The sequence below is a fragment of the Psammomys obesus genome, unplaced genomic scaffold (genome assembly GCF_907164565.1).
Source record: "Psammomys obesus unplaced genomic scaffold, mPsaObe1.curated_primary_1811, whole genome shotgun sequence".
NCBI classification, from domain to species: domain Eukaryota; kingdom Metazoa; phylum Chordata; class Mammalia; order Rodentia; family Muridae; genus Psammomys; species Psammomys obesus.
The window spans coordinates 9,644,552-9,661,886 of record NW_026585698.1 but is presented as its reverse complement, the minus strand read 5'-3'; the positions used below and the strand labels follow the sequence as shown (position 1 = coordinate 9,661,886).

The window sequence follows — 17,335 nt, the reverse complement described above, 5'->3', positions numbered from 1 at the left end:
CACTTACTCCTGCTCACTGTGTTTAAAGCTCATCATCATACAATCAGTTAAACAGAGAGAAGACAGGAAATGAAACTCCCCTGGTCCTCAGTACCTCAAAAGCATGCTTGGTTTTAAGGCAGCGCACCACTCCTTGTCATAGAACAACCAGAAAAATGACAAGAAGTTGTGACGGGTTCTTTCATCCGACTCTCAATTTAGGTAGTCTGCTTTGCAGCTAATCCTAAATCCTCATGTTGTCTCTCAGCTTGGGCTTTAGTGTTGCATCATTCCCCTGAGGAGTCCAGGTGGAGGCTGAGCTGTCTCCTGAGTGCCATTTGGGACATCCCCAGACTCTGCCTCTTACCTGCAGAATCCACGCCATCGGCGGGCACGCTCTGGGTGGAAGCTGGGGCCGGGTCCTTAACTCCGTGCACCTGGCCATCTTCTTCTTGGTTCGTCAGAAACGCAGAGCACAGATCAGACTCAAGGGCTTGGAGCTTCAGGAAGGAATTCTGCCAACAAAAGCAGAACATGAAGCCAGCTGAGTGGATGCCTAGCACCACAGTGCCGGGTCTGCAGCTCTTGAGCACCTTTGTCCGGTGCGGTGCCTGGGCTAGCCGCAGATGCTTTGGGGAAAGGAGCTGGCCCCCGAGTCAGATGCGCATTGGTCCACGTGCAGCCTGGGTTTCTGGCTCATTGAGATCCTAACGTACACGGTTTATCTGTGACACATGGGACCTGGGATTTCGTCAGTGAGAGACACCGCCTCTGGACAGCCAATCTCAGAAGGTGTCTGCCTCGCAAGTGCGGAGGCTCTACGCTCCGCAACTCTTTCATTCACTGTGCTGACATCAGGAGCCAGACATTAGGCCACTCCCAGGCTACCATTCATAAAAGCCACCGTCCCTCCAAGACTCAGACTGCGGCAGACCGCGGCACACAAAGAGTTACTGCTGCAGAGGCTGCCTGGCATCTAGGAGGGGCTTCTGGGCGCCTTCAGCCAGCTCTACATGCCTTCTGAAGTTACTGCTCTTGCAAGGGATGCCGCAGCTGCATCCTCTCTAGAACAGAGTCTAGGGAGACAGCCCCGGACCAGTTAGCCTAACTCAGCTACTTTGAGGAAAAGCAATTGATCCTTTCCAGCCTACGGTACAATCTCCCGCCTACCGCTTCATGGCGCATTTTAAATTTCTCCCAGGATCTTAGTAAGAACAAATCACGCAGGCTGACGCACTTATGATGCAGCAGCCCAGCAAACTGATTCCCCTGGCAGGTGAATATGAGTCATGCCCGAGTCCAGGCTTGGCACTGCGACCCCACGGTAGGACAGCTCAGCAGGTCACAGGAACAATTCCACCCACCTCCCCTCCAGCTGTGGCAAGCGCAGCCACGGGAAGCAGGGCAACTGGTCCTTTTCCTACCCAAACTTTCAAACATATGGACTCCCACACTTACTCGCCCCCTCACATATGCCACACAGGCACGCACTGGCGCACCCTACTCCACAGCTCCACCCCTGCCTGTCCCATAAACCTACACACACACACACACACACACACACACACACACACACACACACACACGCCCCCGTACCCTTACTTCCAATACCGTACACACAAACATACATCCTAACCCCCAAAATGGCCTAGCTCATTGTATATACCTTCTCCCGCCAACCTCAGCCTCCACTTACACACACCCTATTCTACAAGCACGTCCTATACTCTACCTGTGACTCTCATCCTGACATGACCCCCACACTCTTCCTATTTCACACACATGCCCCTACTTCTTCTGGCTGCCTCACATTCTCCTCTCCTCCATGTATGTCCAATCCCCTCACACCGCACCCCCATTCCTTCCCACGCTGCCTGTATTTCACACCCCTGCTACACACACACACACACACACACACACACACACACACACACACACTCATATGCACACCTACCCCAGTATCTCCTCCCACACCACTCTTTCCATTCTATCTTTACCAACTCCTCCCGCCCCGTGCCTTCATCTGCTGGGCTGATACTACACTGGTGTTTTCATGTGATGCTCCCTGAGGGATGTCTGAAACTTTCTCAGATATTTGGAAGTCAGTGGGCACCTCAGCAGCCCAGGCCCCTCCTCCACCAGGCACAGATCTGCTCATGAGCTGACCTGAACACTGTCTGCCCTCAGAGTTGATTCCTAACCGCCACCACTTAGACAAAGCAACATGGCCTGAGAGTAGAGGACTTCCATGGCCCTCTTCTCCCTTCTGGGACATGTCTCCAGCAGCCAAGAGATCGAGGGGGCCGAGAGGAGAAGCAGAAAGAGCAAAGGGACAAGGATCTAGTTATTAATAACCAATCAGTTGGTGGACGCCAATCAGTTGGCGGACACCAAGGATGATTTCAAGGAAACTTCCCACCAGGAAATCAGAGTGGTTGCTTCAAAAGCACAAGGTTGCACTAAAGAGTTAGCCAATGCCATGGGACTGTCACATGGTGGGGCCAGTGCAGGAAATAGCTTGGTGAGCCCTGACTATCCCTAAGAATACAAAATGCCGTATAACACAACTTCACTGTCAGGGGTGTACCAAAAAGCACTGCACATGAAGGCTTGGCCAGTTGTGTGCACACCCCCCTCTACAGCATTCCGGGAGCTTGGCAGCGTTACTGGCTGCATTTTGTCTTCAAAGTTCCTCTATTGAATCGCTAGTCTCAATATGACTATGCTTAAAGACGGGAAAGATGTAAGCAAAGTTGAAAGAGACCGTAACGATCAGAACCCAACCCAGTAAGACTGATATCCTTGAAAGAGTCAAAGAGGGATATTCATATATGGAAGACTCTAAGAGGGTCCATTGGAATGCAACCATCTACAAGCCAAAGAGTGGGACCTCAAGAGAAACTAAGGCAGCTGGCACTTTGACTCTGGACTTAACAGCCTCCAGGTTCTGAGAAGATAATTTTTTTTTCTTTGCTATTTAAGCTACCCAGTTTGGTAATTTGTAATGGCACCCCTCAAATTAACACGAGGTGTTAGAACCCAAGTGTCCACAGACAGATAAACGGATACACAAAATATGGATGAACTTATAAAGAACATTGCTGAAAACTCAGGGGGAAGACACTGACTGACATAGACTACCACACAGTGAAAGTAACCCGTCACAGAAGGATAAACCCTGTGAAATTCCACTTATATAAGACAGTAGGAAAGCTGTAAAGATGGGAAGTAGAGCAGTGGTTCCCCAGAGCTGGGTGGGGAAGGGAGGGGGGTTGTCTCATGGGTTCAGAATTTCAGTTCTGTGTGATGAAGAGAGACGCAGGTGTGAAGGATACTCCGCAATGCTAATGAACCTAGTATTGCTGAACTGTATACGTAGAGGAGCTTAATTTAAGATGATGTATGTTTCATATTGAACGTATTTTACAATGAATTTTTAAGGGATGATAGGTAAAAGAAGGTGGACGTTTCCATTTCTTTCATTAGTGGCAGGGTCTCACGGAGCCCAGGCTGGCCTGGAACTCTTTCATCTTGGATAATCTTGAATTTCTGTTCCTCCTGACTACCTCCTGAGCTGTGGGAGTATGGATGTATATCACTCTGCCTGGTTTAGGCAGTGGAGGAACAGACCCCAAGGCTCCTTGCACACTAGGCAAGCTTCTAACAAAGACACATTCTCAGCCTTATTTTCTTTAATGTAGTGCCAGTAGCCTGGCTCAAACTCCCATATGTTCCTGTGTAGTTTGCAAAGCAAGAGATGGCTTTCAAGATCCCACAGCACCACGGGGAATGTCTACTGTGCTCTGTAACTTGCCTCTCTGTGGGCAAGTATCCTGGCTATTCCAAACCTTGACTTTTTTTTTTTTTTTAATTTCATCTGTAAAAAGCAGCAAAAACAACAATAATGAGTTCTGGCCCCTGAGGTGAGGGCTTGCGGCCAGGTGACTTGATGGAAGGTTGAGAAAAGCCCTTTGTGTGAGCCCCAGTGGGTGTCCATCACTCCAGGACTGGTCTCTGTGGTCAGGGTGGATGTCCCCAAACACCAGCTGTAGGGAAGAGGTCTGGCCACCTGGACAGGCCACAGGATGCACCATTCGTGACTCAGCGCTCCATCTCCCAGGGTTTCACCTCTGTGCCTGCCTACCAGGAACCTGACTCTCTAAATGACTTTGGAGTCCCCTTTCTAATTTGACTGCAGAGAAGATCAAGCATGCACATATACTGAGGATGGAGGTATAGAACCTGGCACGAGTGGCTATCTAGACTCGGGTCTGGTGCAGAACCAAGGACTCAATCTACATGGGCAGCAAGGAGCATCTGTCCACAGGGTACGTCAGATTCAAAAGCTTCTGGACCCTATCTAGGGGCATGACTGGATGCCATGACCTGGAAACAGCTGAGAGTACCAAGCAGTTTTTCTTCTGTGTCTCCTTGTGCCACCTTCTCCCTCGTGTGTGCTCAGTGGAACAACACTGAGTGACTGAGGAGATCTCCTTGCATGGCTGCGTTGTTCCTCTCTGAGACGCTGGATAAAACTGAGTGTAAAGGACTGGGGATGAGAAGGACTAGAAAATGGAACAAGGCAGAGGAGATGAAGATCAGCAATAGAGGGAAGCCTCCAAGCAGAAAGGAAGACAACCACTGGGGACCAAAGAAAAGAAAGTAGAAGAGAATGGTCTCAGCGTGTACCATCTCACTCAGCCCCATGGTCCTCCTCAGTAGAGTCCTCCTCACATGGACACGTTGTGTGGGATGGGGCTGTATAAAATACATCACCCAATAACCTAGGACCCCAGAGTAACAGAGCAGAGATGTAACTCTGAAAAGCTGATGCCATTATCACATACATGTTCACCCAGGGAATGATGGGAGATGTTTAGCTTATCCAGTCAGGATGAAGCACTGTAGAACTGTCCCGAGAAGGCCTGGGGGTACTTCACTGCACTAGTAGGGTCTGTGCAGATGTGCTGGCCACCCTGATGCTTGAATGCTCAGACAAGAGTTAGACTTGCATAGAGGCTAAGAGTTTGACAGCAGCTTCTTCTTCCTTGAGCTTCCAGTCTGGCGAGGAAATGGTTCACAAGCCAACGAATAACACCAGACATTGTTTCCCAAAGTCCCTGCTGGAAGGCAATGGCAAGCCCAAGGAGAGGGTTAATCAGTCATTAATCAGTCACACCTGACTTAGTGACCTTTCACACAAAGACATATTTTTCCCTTCTACAGAAAAACAAAGAAGCGTTGGCAAGCTACCTCTATCCAGCCCTTCTCCTACATGACTTTGAGGTCCTGCAAGAGCATGGTGTCCCTGGGCAATAGCTCTGGTCAGCCTGCTGATGCTTTTCCAGGTTACTTCCAAAGTCTCTAAAGTAGAGCATCTAAAATCAGGAAGGAGACTGAGCTGCAGATAAGGACCCTCTTGGGAATGACAGTCACCCCTGCCTCTCCACCACTCCACGTGAGAAGCAAGCCAGAGAGAAGTCTGTGCAACCTAGGTGCGGTTTTCTAAAGTTAACTTTCTTTTCATACAACAGAGAATACGCATCTTGTTTTAGAAAATACTCATTTTCCCCTCTCTGCAATTACTCAGGTCCCACTTTAGTTGGGCTGAGATGGAGAACGCCTACATGGGTGGGATGGATAAGAACTATTTTAAGGTGCGTTCATCTGTGAGTGTGCAATTAGAGAGCAGGAACCATTCACACTTGGTTTCTAAGAAGGGGTTTTATGATACCTACCCATCCCTTTATGTCCTGGGAAGCTTATGGAGATAGATTCTCAGTGTAATGTGAAACACACTGAACAGGAACCTTGCTGCAAACCTGAGATATGGGCCAGTTCACAGGCATCTATCTACCTCTCTAATTCCCTCAGTTTGCATGATCATGGGTAGAAGCTCCCAACCCCACAAATACACTTGGTAGGCCCAGGAGATCCACCCTTTGCATCTCTTCATTCACCTGCTCCTTGCTCTGACTTTCCCAGGCCCCACGATCCTATTTGACATCCTCCTATGAGAGCACACTGAAAGGTGGGGGTAAGCAGAAGAGTTCCCCTCCCTCTTCTTCCTACTGCCCTGATGTGAATAGAACATCTCTACCAAGAAGGAACGAACCTTCTGAAACCATGAGCTAAAAAGAACATCACCTCTTTCAAGTTGTGTCTGGTCATTTGACAATCACAACAGTGGTCTACTTGATGGGGGATTCTTTCTAGCTCCCTAAAGCCTGGAACCATATTTTCACTTGTCATGCTATAAGCACAGTGCATGGTAGGGTCAATCAGTTTTAAAAAAAAAATGACTATTATTAACTATCAGCTTTATTTTTCATCCTTGGAGGGATGGGAGTCTGAGTATCTCATTTGATGACCATCTGGGGTTCAGGCTAATAAACCCCAAGGTTATTTTAAAACCCACTGGGGGGTTTACAAAATATATACATTATCAGTATCACATCATCTTTATTCTGATTTAGGAGATCTGGAGGAAGATCACCTCAATACAAGTGCCCAGGGTCTATAGCCTGAGAAATAGTGCCCTATCTCCTGGGACCCTGACCCCAACTCTAAATGGTATTTGGTTGCCTGTTTAACATCACCAAGCCCAGGGATGAATACTTTTCTCTAAGCCCTAGCACTCTGCTACTCCCACTGTCTTCTAGCCTTGGGCTTCCCATGGGACCTGGACCCCCACACACTCGGAAGTATAAAACACAAGGTACACAGAATCACAAGGTCACCTCCCAATAGGCTACTGTGAGACTCTCAGTGTTCTCACCAAACACAATGGGGCTTCTGCCAACGTTGATGGCTCTAAGGCAGTGATTCTTCACCTTCCTCATGCTGCGACCCTTTAATACAGTTCCTCACGTTGTGGTGCCCCCCAACCACAAAATTATGCTCATTGCTACTTCATAACTAACTGTGTTGCTATTATGAATCATAATGTAAATATTTGTGTTGTTCAGTGGTCTTAGGTAAAAAAAAGAAACTGCTGCTCTAACAAGAAACCCAAATTCTTCCTCCCTTTAGAGACACTGGCCTGTAGCTGGTCTCCCTGGGGACTGTATGCTTATAACCCAGAACACTCTGCATCAGGCCACACCTGTCCAGCTTCCCTCTGCACAGGAGGCTCAGCCCTCGATTTCTTGCTAACAGAACTTCCATAGCTGAGCAGCAGCTACTCACGTCAAGGCACCAGAGTGCAGACTAAAGTAACCAAGTCTTGACTGCACCTTGTCAGCACTTTTTGAAAAATAGGATAGACACAGCCACAGCGCCCGTAACACAAAGGCACTTGTGTTAGCCAAAGGAGTTCAGCCCAGGAATGGGAAGCACAGAACATGGCATCTCACGGTGAGAGTTTTGTTGTCCTTACCTTACTAAACCAAACGAGCAAATTATATGAGAGAAAATAATAGTGTTTCATAGTCTCATGTTCTGAGTCAGAGGTTTTCAAGGTAAGGCTCTTTCTTCCCTAAAAAGAACACACCACATGTGTAGCCTACAGAGCGCATTTTCCTGGGGACTTGCGGAGAAGGCATGTTATGATAAACCCACCCCTTCTGCCTACTACAGGTGTTGTCTCCCGTGGGATGAAGTCCACGGTTGTTGGACTCTGTGTTGTTGCTCATATGCTCACTTTTTGTGGCCATTTCTGTTGCATTTTATAGCAGTCTGAAAAAGCTTCTCAAAAACTACCCTCAGTATGCTGAGGAGATGGCCCAGTGGTTAAGTACATAGGCTGTACTGGCAGAGGACCCAGGTACAGTTCTCAGCGCTGCACCTCCTAAAACTGCAGAGGCCCCTTCCGGCTTCCAAAGGTACTGCACTCACGCAGCAGAAACATCACAGATCCATTCGAGTAACTGAAAATAAACCCTATCATTAGAAATAAATAAACTCAGTAGGAAGAGGACACTACAGAAGCCCACTGACCCATTACCTGGTTCATTCTGTCACTGGACAAACCATGTATCTGTGCCAGGTCCCAGCCCTTTCTTATCTCTGAAGACACTACCTTAACCCACTTCCTAGATAATTGCTGAATATCCAATTGCTGAATTGGAAACCAGTAACTCTCCTGCTGGAAGTCATAGGAAATAAGTGAGGAGCTTGTGACATTCACACCAGAAAGCATTCACTATTTCCCCAAATGCTAACATTTTGCTAGAAAATAAGAAAACAGCATCTTTCTGCCCTGAAGTTTGAGCCTCACGGCACTAAGGAGGACAGTAACTTCCTAACATGCAAAGAGTGCTGACACAAGGACAGCTGAGCTCTAGGGCGTGGATGTGCGTCCCTGTGGGAGTCATGGATGTTGGGGTGTCAGTGCTCATTTGCCTATTCAGCCCCTGCTCCACTCTCTCTAACAGTCCTGGGGCAGGGTATTTGCTTCTCAACAAATACTGCGGAAATAATTACTCATTAGAGGGGAAAAAATCCCAACAGTCAAAGCTCCCAGAAAAAAAATTTGGTTTGGGGACCCACATAACATAAATATGTAAATACATATTTACATTCAATAAAAGAACTATTCATAGATTTTTACCTTTGTAAAGAAAGCCCATGACCTGCACTGTTTCCACATTTATCCTTCTGTCACTAAGCAGCAAAAACAACAGCATGGGGTGACCCCTCACAGCTACGGAACTGAACATCCCTTTCTGGTCTCTCACCAAAAAAAAAAAAAAAAAAAAAAAAAAGGAAGGGAATTAGTAGCCCCGAGAAGAATACGTACAAAATGGAATAACAAGGAAAAAGATAGAGGTGTCACACTGGAGCAAGGGACAGGAGTGAAGGGGGTCACAGCTGAGTGGAAGACATGCAGACACCTGACAAGCAGGAAGCAATCATGGGGTAAGCTGGCTATTTTTCCAAGCCAGTGTTAGAAGAAAAAAAAAAAAAAAAAAAGGTGGTGACCAGCTAGCATGGCTGGTTCCTGCACTTACAGCACCATTTGGGATTCCCTTGAAGGTGAGGACTCCAGACCCGGTTCCCCTAGAAATAAGTTGCCAGGCTGGAGAGTGGCCTCTGAAGGAAAGGATGGACTCTACCAGACCTAGCAGCAGCCCTGTTTCTTTGCTGTCTGCCTCTTTCACCTGGGAATGAGAACTAGGCCTCACACCATGACAACGCTGGCCACAAGGGGTCCCTGCTGACGCTGACAACAAAAGGTGGCTAAAATTAAAAGAATCACAGGACACTCACTGCTTCAGCTGAGGAAGAAGAGCCCTTGGTAGGCAGGCAAGGTCAAGCTACCTCAGCTCAAAAACCAAACCAGAAAAAACGTCCAGTGGCATCCTGCAGTGGTCCGGCCAAGAGGAAAATTACCTTGGAGCTTGTGCTTCCAGAGACCAATATCCAATTATCTGCCTTCTACAAAGAGCATTCCCAGTGTCTAAGGGGGGAATCTGGGTCTCGTCTAGCCAACCAGCTCCTTTCAAGCTCCAAGGTCATAGCAAAAAGTTCAGGAAGGACAAATGCCCCAGTCATTGATTGAGACTCAAGCATAAGGCTCTGTAATTCTAGAAGACTATAATTCCACTAGGAGGCAGGCAGGACCCTACAGATGTGCCCCCCCCCCCCCCAGGGTTTCTGTACCTTGGTTATTCAAATACTGATCTATGTGCTGCTTTGAAGGGATTTTGCCTCCAGAGATAATTGAGCTCCAACTCAGCTGGCAGAAGATATAGCCATTATTTGGGTGTGCCTGGCCAAATAAAGTAAGATCTTTAAAAGCGGAGTCTCTTCCAGCTGGTGGCAGAAGGCATCATTGGAGAAAATTAGAAGCGTAGGCAGATTTCAAGTGCTATAGCTGGCTTGAAGATGAACACAGTCATGTGAGCAGAGCGTGGCAGACTCTGAATGCTCTGTCCAGCTGCCAACCAGCGAAGAGGGCAGAAATGACAGTCTGGTGGCAAGACACCCAGTTAAAGCAACAGCCTGAAGGAGTGTGCGCATGGCTCCTTCTCCAGAGGAGAATTCAGCCAGGCTGATGCCTTAATTTCTCTTTCGTGAGACCCTGAGCAGAGAGACTCCAGCTGCTTTATACAACCATGGGCTAGTGAATGGGTATGTGAAGCCATTAAGCTCCTGGCAAAGTATTACACCATAATAGTAGAAAACTCAGCTTGGCATGGTGGCACACGCCTTTAATGCCAGCACTCAGGAGGCAAAGACAGGCAGATCTCTGAGTTCAAGGCCAGCCTGGTCTATAGAGCGAATTCCAGAACTACCAGAGCTAGACAAACCCTGTCTCAAAATACCAAATATATATATATACATATATATCTATAATAATACATATATATACATATATATATTACTATGTATATATATAGTAATAGAAAAATCACATATACTAAGATTAGTGAACATAAAAATCAGACATTACTAGGGAGTGACTGGACAAAAAAATAAAGCCAGGAGAGGAAAAGGAGCCCAGAGATGGATCTCCATAATGAGTTTCCAATCCCAGGATCTAGCCAAGCATGGAGCCTCTCCCCAGTCCCAAATGTTCAGATAGTTTATCAGTAAAACACTGTCATTATTAAAGCCTGAAATAATTGACCTTTTGCCACAAGAAAAAAAATCTCAGATAGTTCAAAATATTCAATAGAACCTAAACTAAGCCCCAATTTGATAGGCTGGGTTTTCACTTAAATTGAAAACGCAGCTGTTTTTTCTAACAGAAAAAAGGGAATATGTCTCAGCCAACATGGGAGTGTCAGAGGCGGCTTTCATGGGCTATTTTCTCAGGATTAAAGCAATTCTGAAGAAGAAAGACATCTCAGTCAAACAGTAAAGACAGTCCTACAGATTCCTGAGTTTCTGCATCCATCAATTCAATCCACCACAGGCCAGCAATTATTTTTAAATTGTCTGTATTTGATACACACAGGATTTGTATTTTTTAGCAATGCAGTGTCATTAGTTAATTAGAAAGTATCCTATATCAGATAATAAGCAATCTAGAGATGATATGAAGTACACAGGATGGTGTGCACAGGTCGCTCATAAATACCGCACCAGTTTACATAAAGGGTTAGTAATCCATGGGTTTTCCAACCGTGGGGTCCTGCAGCCAATTCTCAAAGGATATCAAGAAGTAACTCTTATCTTCTTAAAGTCTTTATGACCTGATACCACGTGGGCCTGCACACACAGCCTGCACACATGGACTGGAACAGAACCCCTCTGAGTATACATTCCTGTGTTCCCACATCTTGGCCTGGAGGTGGCACATGTCCCTACTCAGAAGGGCAAGGCCTTGCACACGCAGTTCGTGCCATCTGCAGACCCCATACAGTGAAGGAGACCAGAAAAGCAGGTTTTCAAACAAAGCTTTTAACAACTGCTCACACTATCTTGATATTCCTGTCATTTCCAATCTCAAAAACCAGAGCTTCACCCAAAGCTTAGAAAGCTAGAGAGCTGTGCCTTCTCCCCACGTCACCTTTCCAGACATGAGCATCAACACAGTCCCCACTGCAGCTTCACAAGGATAGTTCTGCTCCCTCACAGAAGGGAAGACAGACAGACAGATACGTGTGCCAACTCAAGACTCATACCTCTTTCCTTAAAACTCTCAACTCTTAGCTGGCCATGGTGTCACATGTCTTTAATCCCAGCACTTGGAAACAGCCAGGCAGATCTCTCTGAGCTCAAGGCCAGCCTGGTCTACAAAGCAAGTCCAGGACATCCGAGGCTACACAGAGAAACCCTGTCTCAAATGCAGACAAACAAACAAAAACACCTCTCAACTCTTTCCACCAGGAATCACATGCAACTTGAAGGCTGTGCCTGAACACGCAGCCTTCCGCATACTCATTTGTGTTATACTAAAGATATTTCCTGTGAATTTGGCCATTTAACTTGGTTTAACCAGACAGCTGGTTTATGTTTAGCTGTTAACCTCTACCAAATTCTACCATCGTCATCGTCATCATCATCATCATCAAGAAACGAGAATTCAATCACCTAAATGTTTAGATGCCTTTTATGGGAACTGAGAAGCAGAGGAGAAACATATCTTCAAAATGCCGAGTTATCAGTCTTCCTGGAGCTGTTTCTTTCTCTCCTAGGCATCTGAATATCAAGTCTATTTATTTTCTTTGCTATGATCCTCCTCACAGACACCACATACCACCTACTGCTCCAATTTAATGAGGGCAAGAGAAACCAGATGAGCGTCCAAACCAGTGTCTTAAGCCAAGGCATTCAAAACAGCAGGTGATCTAATTATATTATACTGATTTCCGACATTACAATCCAATTACACATTTCAAAGAAACTCTAGAACAAGCTAACTAATGTGCTGTCCAGTGTAATGGGATGCTACTTGGATGGGAAATTATGGCTTCCCATATCTCAAAGCATATAAAGAAAACTCGGGTGGGGCCATCAAGTTTTAATATGCTCAGTGAATAAGCAGTAAGGCCAGTTTATGCTTGGGGCTGCAAACACTAGCCAGTGGGAAATGGGAGAAGGGAAATCCAGATAAGATTCAATTAAGAAAAAGTTCTACAAATGTTAATTATCATAGCCCTGGTTATATAATCCCAAAGTGAAGTTGGAAAGTGTACAAAGAAATGACAGCTGGACTTGGGTAAGGTCCAAGGTGTGGTGAGCATTCTTGAAAATACTATTTTAAGCTTTTTGCTCCAACACAAGGAAGAACATTAGAGAAATAACATTTTATTACCGGAATTTTTTTTTAAAGTTCACTTAAGAGATAAAGAATTTAAAGTTTTAATTGGAAAAAAATTCTGGTGCTACGAAAAGAACAGGCACTGTGAGACTGGCTAGCTCATGTTTGCATAACCCATGATGATTCCACCTACCTCCTGTAAGTCTTGTTGAGTTCCAAAAGCATCCTTTGGCCAAATGGCAGCCCTCTGGTCTATTCTACAAAATACAAAGGAAAATTATGTCTATTTGAAAGAACCATTTTGACAATGCACATTCAAAGCCAGTGGCTACAGATCTGGTCATGTTCCTGCTGCAAATCCCAAGTGGTACCCTACCCATCCAAAGGTACTATTCAGCCTCCTTCAGAGGTCTGGGACACACAGAGTATATGAGTTCTGCTAGCTTCCCTGGCCCTAGAGCTCTCTGCTATTTCTCTGGTCCCACTCCCAGTCACCCTGGCCACCACTGTTTCCTGAGTACACAATTTCTATTCTATTTCAAACCCTGTTCCTCCAGCCATCTTGGGGCTGGAATGGAATGCTTTACCAAGATCTACACACATCTGGCTCTTGTCATACAATGATCAGCTCAGCTCACATACTCCTCCTCTTCTTGGCACATGCAGTGGCTAACAATAAAGAGACCTCTTTTTTAAGTGGCAGGAATGGACCCACACCCATAGTTATCCTGTGACGTCCACATGTCCACCCTGACACCTGTACTCAGAACACACAACACACACCATACTACACATACACACAAACTTGAAAACACACTGTATGTACTGCACACTCCTGAAAGTTTTGTCCTATCACTTAATTAACACAACAAATGCAATAGTCATTGTATAGCATGGGTTAAATTGTAGAGCTGGGTTTTGCCATTATATATCGTCCAATAGAAGAAAAGGGAATACAGTCTAAAATTTAGTCCGTAAGTGACTTGTTAAAAAAAAAACTTATTTGTGGATATAGTCATTTATAGCTAATACAATGAGTCAACTTGAATATTGAAGATAAAACATTCTCTGAATGGTTACCAAGGTTAATGAGTTTGGCATGTTATAACCCACACAGAAAGGTCCATTGAGCAACACAGTAGGCTTAATTTCTTCAAAATAATAAGTAAGATTTTCGTGCCAGATGCAGATTGGGCTAGCCATGCAAACAACTGGCTTCTGATGGCATATAAAGCAGTAGCTACACGCGAAGACTGTGAAAGGGCACACTGAGGATGCCTTCAATACCAGCATAGGACCAGCATGTTCTTCTTATAGTCATACAGGGCTCCCGGTCGCCAGGTCAAGCATGGGCAGCCACCGTGAACAGAGTGCAGAAGGCTTTCAGGTTAACCTGCGCCACATCACCCAGTCCCGAGCCACCTGTCAAAATCCCATCTGTTAGAGCACGGTATGGCGCTTTGTATTTGATTGTTAATTATTTTGCTCCCTGAGGTTTGTTTGCTGTCTCTCACGAGCAAACTATCATCATACCCCAAGTGCTGCTGTGTAACCTTGCCTCCAGGGTTATCCCTGATTGGCTGAATAAATGCCTACATAGCTGAGCAGGGCAGAATAAGGTAGGCATGAGCAAAGTTCATGGGCTTTGAGGAGAGAGGGATCACGGGAAGGAGAGAGACAGGTCGGAAAGAAAGAAGGAGAGTCGCCATGGGCTAGGTAAAAAAAAAAAAAAAAAACAAAAACAAAAAACAAAACCACATGGGCTGGGAGGAGGAATGGCATGGAGAGAATCGGCACAGATGGAAAACATGTGCAAGCATTTACGGGGCTGTTGGAAAGGAAGCCGCCCAGATAGGAATGATCAAAGCAGATGGCGTGGGGCTAAGAGGTAACAAGGTAGTTTAGAGGGGAGTATCTATCTTCCCAGCCCCAGGTGAAACAAGGCTTATTTAAATACAACAAGTGTCTGTGTCTTTTATTGCTATGGTAGCAGGTTAATAATAACTGCCATAATAATTACAGGCCCTTAATAAGAAACATTATGCACATATTTATCTATTATAACACCTGTCTTTTCAGACCCTTGAATGGGCCCTAAGTTCCCTGTCATCTAGAATGGTTCTTAAACTATATTTTCATAGTCGTTGTAGACCAAGGAAAGCAGGAATGCGGTGCTTTTACGATTTATTTTAATTCACGGGTACACGTGTCTGTCTATGGGGATGTGCACGTGAGGACAGGGTGCGCAGGAGCCACGAGAGAGTGTTGCAAGCTCTGGGGCTGGAGCGACAGGCAGCTGTGAGCCATCTGACAGGGGTGTTGGCTTGTCTTTCAGCCTAACAAAACTTTGATTATTATTAAAATATGCTATTAGTCATCATAATTATATAATGATTCCAGTGCAGTGTTCTATGCAATTCAAGACTCCCTGTGTTGTTTTGATACAGCTGACAGTAACAGTAAGCATCCTTTATGAACAGACGTCCATATCCTCTGAGGTATCTATTAGTATCTTCTTTAGAACTAGCTAGACAGGAAACAAATGACAGACAAGCCATAGGGGTTGGCCTTTAGGTCACTGGCAGAGCCCTTGCATGGCAAGTGAAAGGTCCTGGGTTTGGATCTTGGACCTGATGAGAGAGAGAGAGAGAGAGAGAGAGAGAGAAAGAAAGAAAGAAAGAAAGAAAGAAAGAAAGAAAGAAAGAAAGAAAGAAAGAAACAGAGAAAGAAAGGAAAGAAAGAGAGATAGAGAAAGGAAACAGAAAGAAAGAAAGAAAAAAAGAAAGAAAGAAAGAAAGAAAGAAAGAAAGAAAGAAAGAAAGAAAGAAAGAGAAAGGAAGGAAGGAAGGAAGAAAGAAAGAAAGAAAGAAAGAAAGAAAGAAAGAAAGAAAGAAAAAAGAAAGAAAGAAAGAAAAGGAGAGAGGAGAGAAGAAAAGAAAGAAGGGAAAATAAAATAAAGGGGGAATGGAAAGGAACAAATAAAGTCAGTCATGAAGGAAATGGAGAAGCAACATAAAGAGACAAGAAGCTAACCAGAATTCATTCTGTAACTACCAAAAACAAAGCAGTTTTAAGAAAGTACCAAGAGGAATGCAAGACTTCACCAGCCCTCATGTGTCCACTTGGACATGCGAGATGGCTTAATCATATCACTTCACTTAATCCTCAAAGGCACCACATGAGATTAGCACTATTACACCCACTGACAAGATAGGAATAATTTCATTATTCATTCAACAAGTACTTATTAACCATCAGTTATGTACCGTGATCTCGATCAGGGACCAGATTAAGGCAGTGCATAAAAGGTCCACTTTCATCAAATCTGTAGTTCCTTTTCTTTTTAAGATTTATTTTTACTTTTTATGTGTATGGCTATTTTGCCTGTATTTGTGTCTGTGTAGCACGTATGTGTCTGATGCCCATAAGAGGCCAGAAGAGAGCATCAGATCCCCAGAAACAGAGCTACAGATGGTTGTAGCCATCATGTGGGTGCTAGGAATGAAACTGGGTCCTCTGGAAGAGCAGCCAATGCTGTCAACTGGCAAGCCATCACGCCAGCCCTAGGATCTGTATTTTCATGGAAGGACAGGGGACATAATAAATTAATAAATAAACAAACAAATAAATAAGCCATCAATGTCCTATACATACATACAATGACCTATGAGTCACCAGATGCCAGGGTCAAGGAGCAAAGGAAAGAAAGGCAGAGACTGGGATTTGTTAGAACTGGTGAAGCCCTCACAGCCAGAACGTGCCAATCACCCAGAGGGGGAAAAAAAAGAGAGAGAGAGAGAGAGCCTGGCTTAAGAATGCTAAAAATCATGGTAAGGAGGAAAAAGAAACGGGTCTTGCTGGGAAAGCTCAGTGATGACTAAGGAAATTGCAGCTGTGTCCAATTCCCTGTCCCTATCACACTTAAGACACTGTTCCAACCACGTATACTCTTGCCAAGAAGTCACCTTATAAACGATAAATGCACCACGCTGACTCTCCCTTAGTTCTGCCTCCCTCCAGCCATGGCCAACAGGCAAACGGTTGCCACGTCCCCACCAAACTCGTATTTCTGGAAGGCCAAGTTGAGCAGTTTGGAACACTCTGCCAATCCATTGTGATGCTGATTCCCAGCCAAGGCCTAGGCAGCCAATGGGACATGCATCATGTGCTCCCCTGAGCCCAGCAGCGGTCCTCAACACCGACTCCCCATTCATCACGGATACCATCACTCTGGTTGCAACTGTGGCTGCCAAACACATCACCACTACCACTGCCAACCTCATTGCCCTACCCCATCATTAGCATCTTCACCTCCACCGACAGCATCACCATTAAAGATACCATCATCACTATGACCATCACAAGAATACATCCATCAGCACCATCAGCACCATTACCACAAGAATAGCTCTAGCATCACAAGCCAACACCTCCAACATCACCGTGAGAAATACCTCTGATATCACACAAGTAATACCTCCAATAGCCCCCTCAGCAATACTACTGTGATGCCACTAAATTATCACTATTGCCATGCAGTAACGAAAACACCTCTATCACCATGACATAGTAAATTAAAGGTACTGACATTCAAAATAAACACTCTCCAATAGAGAAATACAACAGGTAATTGTGCACTGACATTAAAACAGCTCCTCCCCAGAATCTAGGCTTGTGAGTTTGTGGATACCCCATTAAAGGGCA

The 17,335-nt window shown here is 45.4% G+C and overlaps 1 protein-coding gene across 4 annotated transcripts in view; it reads right to left on the bottom strand.

Annotated features, from left to right (window-relative positions):
* The window catches only part of Fam13c (family with sequence similarity 13 member C), a 101,724-nt gene that overhangs the window by 33,017 nt on the left and 51,372 nt on the right, over positions 1-17,335 (bottom strand). For all 4 annotated transcript variants that reach the window (XM_055598929.1, XM_055598926.1, XM_055598927.1 and 1 more), the window contains 2 exons: positions 12,825-12,888; positions 347-494 (listed from right to left, as the gene is read on the bottom strand). In XM_055598929.1, the coding sequence (XP_055454904.1) occupies positions 347-494; positions 12,825-12,888 (212 nt within the window). The remainder of the gene's footprint in view (positions 1-346; positions 495-12,824; positions 12,889-17,335) is intronic.